At 46.4% G+C, this 7,897-nt stretch overlaps 2 protein-coding genes across 2 annotated transcripts; both read right to left on the minus strand.

The window, feature by feature from the left end:
• Window positions 1-283: 283 nt before the first annotated feature.
• MGYG_03428 (ATP-dependent RNA helicase DHX8) lies at window positions 284-4,537 on the minus strand (the record flags this gene model as incomplete). Its single annotated transcript, XM_003175858.1, has 3 exons — window positions 284-534; window positions 596-4,112; window positions 4,172-4,537. 3 exons carry the CDS (start codon window positions 4,535-4,537, stop codon window positions 284-286), a joined length of 4,134 nt encoding a protein of 1,377 aa, XP_003175906.1.
• A 458-nt stretch (window positions 4,538-4,995) lies between these two features.
• On the minus strand, window positions 4,996-6,315 carry MGYG_03429 (integral membrane protein; the record flags this gene model as incomplete). The annotated part of the gene is made up of 5 exons (XM_003175859.1): window positions 4,996-5,365; window positions 5,445-5,824; window positions 5,887-5,954; window positions 6,013-6,049; window positions 6,112-6,315. 5 exons carry the CDS (start codon window positions 6,313-6,315, stop codon window positions 4,996-4,998), a joined length of 1,059 nt encoding a protein of 352 aa, XP_003175907.1.
• Window positions 6,316-7,897: the final 1,582 nt, after the last annotated feature.

Below are 7,897 nucleotides of genomic sequence, written 5' to 3' on the forward strand. Positions count from 1 at the left end.
CTTCCTTTGACATACTTTCAGCTGTTCCTCATTAGATTTGGCCTTGACCCATGCTAAATCATTATTCTAATGTATATTATCTTATCTTTCAGTCATCTAGCTCATGATTCTTCCGTAGTAGCCCGTTGCGGTGTCTCTAGCATCATGACACAATATATGAAAAAAATCACCTGAAATCTATTCCGCCTTCTTATATCCTGTGACAACTGTTTTATGTTCCAACCAAAAGTAGCTATCCAACAAAATATGGCAATGAGATACGACCAAACAATGGCAATCCTGTTCATAGATCTTGCCCGTTAAGTAAGACGAGGTGACGGACGACGTCAATGACCTCGTCCTCCTCCACATTGAGGCCGGGGTTGTCAACTTTTCGTCTCAATACTTCATCAAGCATCATCCTCAGCCTAGAAATTAAAACCCCTATTCGAGCCCAACCCCTGAGCCGGAGCCATTCATCAACAAGCACGCCTCTGCCCAGAGTATCCAGTGTCACTTGCCCGGTGAACAACAGCAGAGCATATGAGTTGAATGCTACCAAAAGAATTTATTAGTTTTACATTTTAAGTGTATGGGAATAATAAGGGTTACTCACGCGTCACATCTCGGATGAATACTTTACTTGTTGCCATTTTGGTGAAATAACTCACGTATTGTGCAGATCCGGAAAATACCTGTGCATCGAACAAGGTAGAGCTGGGGTGCACAAACACTCTGCCATTCTCTTGGTTAAAGTATTTTATCGTGCGGGCCTCAGGGTCAAGCTCAATGGTTCCAGTCATCGAAGCAGCGAACTTCTTCTCGGGGAAGGATATCGATGCAATCTGAGGGTTGAACGCACCTGATATCAAGGCACGGATTAAATGACTGTTCTTGTCATGGCGATTCCAGCGGCTTTCGCACCCAGGGTCCTTGTAATCGACTGGCAAAAGCGCTGCATCTTTCAACGATCCAAGGAGTTGAGCTCGATTGGACGAGATATCCTGCAGCGTCTGTGGAAGTAGGAAGTTGTCCCGGCACCATACTTGGGCCTTTCGATAGCCCTGCTCTCGAATCTTATCCACCCACTGTTGGTAGGCAGATAAATCTGTCAGGATATCCCCGTCTCCGTTGGAAAATACACTTCTAGCCTCTTTGGCTTCCTCACGGGCTTCCCTTGGGCTTACAAACGGGCTCTTAACCGTCAAGATCGCAGCAATGGTCAAGCATGCTTCGATGCATCCAAATATCACACCATAAACCATTAATTTTGCACACCGCAAATCTGCTGGAATTATAGATAGATAGCGGCCAAGCGCAGTTAGCTGATCATTGTCAAGGGCTCCCATACGGTGAAGCATATGCAAAGCCCCGCCCACAGCAATGTTGTCTGGGGGTGTGAGAGTGTTTGCAAGAAAATCAGGCACATTTTGAATCCCTCTCATCGCCTTTACGGAAAGGCAGAGTTGTTCAAGAGGCACACGCCGGATTTCCGGCTCAGGTCGGGATGCCATATTCTTCTCTGCATTTCGAGTGTACAGTTTAAAGCAGGTACCGTTGCGTACACGTCCAGCTCTACCTCGACGCTGCTTGCAAGCTGCCTGGGAGGCCCATGTTTCTTCCAGCCGTACTATGTTGTCAACTGGGTTATACCGGGTTTCTTTGACTCGACCAGTGTCTATAACGGCAACTATATCCTCGATCGTAATGGAAGTTTCCGCAACGTTTGTGGCCGCAATAACCTTTCTCATTCCCGGAGGAGGTGCGTTAAAGACTCGCTTTTGTTCACTCGGGAGCAGTGAGGCATGCAGAGGCAGCAGATGGGCAAAATGTAGATGTTTCATGGAGGATAAACACCGATCTATTTCCATAGTTCCTGGTAGGAAGATCAAGATGCCACCAGGCTCATTACCAAGTTGAGCGTCAATATGTTGAACTGTGTTGGATATAAGCTCATAGTTGATCGCACTACCCAGTTTCTGGATGGTTTTGCCCAGTGACTGCTCATTGTCATCAGAGAGCTCATATGGTGAGGCTGAATTAAAGCCGGTGCTCCGAAGAACATCATCAAGGTATATATCCTCGACAGGGAACGTCCTACCTGGGATATTGACTCTTCCAACGTGCTTATCGCCACCGAAGTAGTTGATGAACATATTGGCGTCGAGGGTGGCACTCATCAGAATAAGTTTCAGATCCTTACGGGTTTTCAAAGCCTCTCTCAGTACGGCAAGGAGGAAATCGGTATCAAGGCCTCTCTCATGAACCTCATCGAGAACCACATGACTAATGTCCGCTAAAGCTTCAATAACACTTCCACCGGCTGTCTGGAGACGCCGCAGTAGGACACCTGTTGTCATAAATGTGATCTTCGTTACACCCGGCTTGGATTTTGAATCTCCTCTGATGATATACCCAACGTCGTCGCCGACGGCTGAACATCGCTCTGCACTAACTCGATCGGCAAGACCCAGAGCGGATATTCTTCGTGGTTGCGTGCAGACAATATTTGCCGATGAGCCAAGGTCGTGCTTGATCAAATCGTCTAAAATAAACTGGACACACTGAGTACTCTTCCCACTACCGGTCTCACCAGAGATAATGGTGACCTGGTGCGAATGAACTTCATCCAGAATTGCATCTTGAATATCCCACGCTGGCAAAGACTGTCTTGCCTTGAGCATCTTCTGTTGCTCGGGCGTGGTTTGTTTGGTTTCCCAGCTACGTCGGATGTCATCACTGGTAAGCTTCTTGGGTCGATGTGCCATTCCTCTAGCCGACTTCGACTTTGATTTCGGATTAGAGACTGTAGATAAATCGTCTTCGCTGTTCACATTGTCACCGGCCTCAACAGAAATACTCCGTAGCTTCCCAGGACTCTCCAAAATGCGAGGTAAATTCTCATTTAGCCAGTCAATGATGTTGAAAATCATTGGTTCCCCCTTAAGATTGGCTATTGCATGGTGTACTGCCTGGCGCGTGGCACTCAATCGGATATAGGCTGGTATTTCCTTCGTGAGGATGGCCACCACCGGAGGAGCCTCGGGGTAGGCAGCTTTAGCTGGGTTCCAGAAAGAGTATGTAATATGCGGTAACGACTCGGGCTCTGTCATGATTTGGCATGCATTTTCAGATAGTCTTTTATATTTGGTATCATAAATAGCCTCTAACGTTTGGTGTTCTTCCTCCCAAGTGGCATTGCCATTAACTGGTGCGTAAGATTCAATAGCAAGGTCTTGACTGTAAACTAACATGTGCTGTAGAGCTTCTGCCGAGAGTCGTTCATCGTTCTCATATTTATCAAGAACGGAGCGGCAGAGATCCGCTGAGTATCCAGCAGCAGAGAGTCGTTTGATTTTAGACTCCCTTGCAAGATCATTGCTTGCCAACGTTATGCCAGCGGTATATCCTTCCGGCAGACTCCACGGGGGAAGATCATCTTCTGGTATATGGATGAGGAGCCACTCAAGAGCCTCCTCTCTATCCTTACATTCTGAGAGCGCTTCTTCAACATGGCTTGCTCGGAAGCCAAGTTTGACAAGCTCATCCATCATGTTCCTTTTCCCATCTTCTGATATTTCAATCCTATACGGATTCCATATAGCTCTCCTCCTAATTAACTCTTCAACTCTCCCACGTACCTTGTCACCCATATCAATTTTGGGTGCCTTCAGCCAACGGCCTCCTGTATGGCCACTACCGCCACTCGCACCTGACGACAGTCCGAGCTGAACACGATCCTCTTTTTGTTTTGACGGTTCCTTTGCCTTTTGTTCCTTCCGCCGCGTAAGTTCAGCAATGGCATTATTTCTTTCCTGGAATGTAGTGAAAGGGTCGGCTTCATACATCCAACCATTCCCCTTTTTCACATCCTCTGCCTTAAGCGCTGCAAACTGGTCCTTCCAGAGGTCCCGAAAAGTCGGAGGCATCATCATATGCAGATTCCGCATGTTGCATACCCGGAACAGTGCGTAAGCAGCAGCAAAGTGGCGGGCTTCTACAGCTGTTGGCTGTGTACCCAATTTTTTATGCGAAGGGGGCAGGCGAAAGGGAGGCAGGGTCACCGTGTCGTTTGTTTTGGGGTTGACCTTTTTCAATATCACATCTGCCAGAAACCCATCCGCATTTTTGGTCTGTTCCGTTAGTATCATTATAGTAAACCATAGCAGACGTTCAATATATGGTGACATACCATTGTATACTCAGGCTTAGCCCACTTCTGCTTCTGACAATGCTCCGAAAGCATGTTAACAGGCAATTTACCTGTCCATGATGCGCCGCCTATAACAGCCCTCACGGAGGGCTTCTTGGGCTCTTCCGGCTTATTCGCAGCCTCCCCTCCAGTATCTTTGCCTTTGGACTTAGTTCCAGCTTTCGATTTCTTAGCTTCATTTTTCTCGCCCGCAGCAACAAAGTCCGAGATGGAGATCTCTGCAGGCTGCGAGCTCGAGGATTTCTTGGGCCCAGCACGATTCCCGCCGCCCTTTTTTGGGCCCATGATCTTGAAAACACGGCGAAGAATCAGCTGGCTGTTCGTTTGGATATCAACCGTCGTCATTTCTCTCAAAGGCAGCAATTGTGTCGCGAATGTTGGTCGCTTAGTCAGCCGGCGATAAGCCACTCTGATAAGCGATAGGCGATAAGAGAAAGACAAAGGCAGAAGAAGCAAAAAAAAGGATTGGATTCAGAAACGTGCATTTAACCCCTGATACCTTGTGCCATATGGCCAGATCGCATACTCTGAAACCGTACGTTGAAGCAACGCTCCCTTCCAACAACTCCCTCTGTAGAATCATCATTGCATATCTCACTCATCCCCGCGCTGTTCCCCTAAACGCCAAAACAAGCCCAAACATGAGAACATTAACAACATTGAATATCATAAAACATGTATCGCACCAGTAAAACCAGCCAGAAAGATGGAGTCTCAAAAGTCAATCAATCAAAATGGAAAAAGAGGGGTGGAAGAGAAAACAAGTGGCAAAGAGAACACTTGCGCTAGAGGAGTCAACAACCCTATCCCCAGGTAGGGAATATAATATTTGCGAGGCCGTAAGAATTGGGAAGCATCGTCTGCGTCTCAGAGACGGAGGAGCTCCTTGAGTTTCGTAGTGAGCACCAGGAAGTAATAAAGGGTCGATCAGACTTCGCAGTGGAAGCCTCACTACTGGTCTCGCAGATGCTGTCACTGTATTGAAATGCAGGAAATAGAGATGGGATAACCTTTGATAGAGGTATCCGAACCATTGGGAGACAAGCACAAATAATGGCTGTGTTTGCTTCGATAGTTGTCCATAGCGTTGATAGTGCCGTTCCCTCGTTCACGTCGCTCGCCTTAGAAGACGTATTGAGGGTAAGCATGCGCGCAATTGAAGTGCCACAGACACTAACAAGCAGAGAGGGAGGGGGTTAGTCTTAGTGCTCTTAGTTTTCAGCATAAAAAAATAAGGTACAAAGATACATACAATACCCCAAGGGCGAATACTAGATTCAATGCGAGCTTTTGGCGTCGGGGTAACTTGAGCCCCTTGATGACTGGCATGGGGAGTAGTAGGATAATGACATCGGTCAAAGTGTGCAGTGCTGCGTTAGCATACCAGAAAGCAGTAAGATTAACGCAAGAGCCAGGTATATCCCTACCCCAGGCTTTTGGGATAGGATCGCATTGAAAGATAGTGACTATAAAGGTGGCGATCGTGTAAAGCATTATATAGACGAATAAAACGTCGCAAATGAGTTTGAATCGAAATCTTTCGGTGTCAAAGATCTTGCGATATAAGAGCAGCATTGAAAGCTTCGTCATGTTTATAGTCACTCTATAGAGCATTTGTAGGGCGAAATATAACTATATCAGCAAAAGGTCAGCTTAAAAACGCGTAAAAATCACAGTCATTAGCTGTAACCCACCTCAAGGGCTATTTTCAAGTCATTCACGGGCACGTCAGATGAAGGTCGCCCATACCCATGATTAATGGCTATATAGTGATTAGATAGGTGGTATTGTTATACATCAATTGGTTGTGCAAGACCTACCTGCAATGTTCACAACATTCATGGCCACGCAAATGATCTAAATAGAGATATATCCAGTTAGCAATTGGAATCTCAGTAAACAGGCTCGAGAAGACTTACCAAGGACCCTATGATAACGAAGTCATCCGATGCCAGCTTCTTGCTTGTCACCAGCCGAACAACAACGCGGTTCAGCACAAGAGCAACTGCAATGCTCGTCATGACAATATCGATGACTACCATGCTAGAGGCTGGCCCACCGAGTCCAAACGACCGCGCTGAAAGGGCAGCGTGAGACGTAAAGTGATCAAGTATTGGTGCCATTTTCAGTATAAAGCAAAAATGTACAGAAACAAGGAGAAAGGCCGCCCTTAGCCGAGAACAAACACAAAGGAGAACAAGCTGGGAAATGAAGAAAAGGCCACAGAGAAGAGTGTAGAATTTTTCTAAAACGTGGAGATAGTAAAGTAGAAGGAGAAAAGAAAAGAAGCAGAGAGTCTGTCCTGCGTCGCGTATCTAGGCTGTTATCTAAACAAGAGTGCGGAGAGGAAATTGGGTATATAGGCGCGCGTGAACCAGCACACGCTAATAATTGAAAATAGAGATATCAAGGAAATAAGAGAGATAGGAACATCAAGCCCACCCGGTGAGGCTGAAGATAGAAAGGAAAAAAGGAAACTGGATAATGACTTTGATGAAAGCCTAGATGCGAACAATCACATATTTATTAACACTCTGCTAGCCTATATATGAGCTGGCAGGTGGTTAATTGTCATTAAAGCAGAGATCCTTTCAATATATGTAAAGGTACCTGAGGCAGTGAAGTACAGATCTTCTTGCTGTCAACAAGGAAAGGTACGCATGAAGGGGACAACGCCATACGCAGAAGGGTATCTGAAACATGCGCTTGGGTAAACTTGAAGAAACTTGAGATAACGGAGTGGTTTCGTCGTCCGTGGGAAATAAGAGATAGATATGGCATACGTTTGAAACAGGCACGCATGCCATGGCTAGGGCCAGTCCGCAGCGATGCAGTACATCAATAGGCTAACGGATTCGACAATCCCGACCAGAGGATGTCAATGATAGGATCTACCGCGCCGAAAATTTCCTATTATGCAGACTCTTAGCTTCGGGTGCTACTGAGATTTTTCCGGGAAAGGATGACTTCTCACACCGATGCTGACGCCGGTGGGCAAGGGGACCAATAGAAGCGAACACATGAAAGGTCAAATATTCCATGTTAAGCCTTACACAAAAGCTGAGGATATATCAAGTCCAGGGTTATGGAATGGTGGGTATAAGCCGAATCGTGCTACAGAGCTGGAGAACCCTACATGATAGCGGCGCACTTGCTCTTCAAAGCCGTTGGCACCAGATGCTGTGAAGGGCCTCAAACCAAGATGTCCGGTTTCATCGAATAAAGGGAATTGTATAGAAAATACAGCAAAACAGCCAGTTGGAACGATTAGAGATAGGTGGTTGAATAAAGAAAAAGAGCCCCTATACATATGCAGAATGAGCCCTGCTCAGCCTTAAGCTAAGCACCTGCACGATGGTGATCATCCTTTAAGGCGCTCGAGGTGAGCAAACCATAAATAGAATCACAGCATTTTCAGTCGTCACTTCTGGCCAAGTTGTAGCAGAATAAAGGGAGTAATATACCCTTGATATACCCTTCTGTCCCCTATAACACAGGTTCGGCTCGCTGATGCAGCTCGGATAGCACAAGTTAAGATACGAAGTTGTTCCTGTTTCTGGTTGTTCTGCATGTTGGGGGAGGAAAACCTTAAATCTCAGTCACGTGATAATCAAATGACATGTTTAAAGTTGGAGTCCAGTGCCAAGGAAAATCCCGGCCCGGCCGCCAACCTTAACTACCATAGGGGAAAATAGGGTTTTTTCG

Source organism: Nannizzia gypsea, genomic scaffold, assembly GCF_000150975.2.
Source record: "Nannizzia gypsea CBS 118893 supercont1.2 genomic scaffold, whole genome shotgun sequence".
NCBI lineage: Eukaryota > Fungi > Ascomycota > Eurotiomycetes > Onygenales > Arthrodermataceae > Nannizzia > Nannizzia gypsea.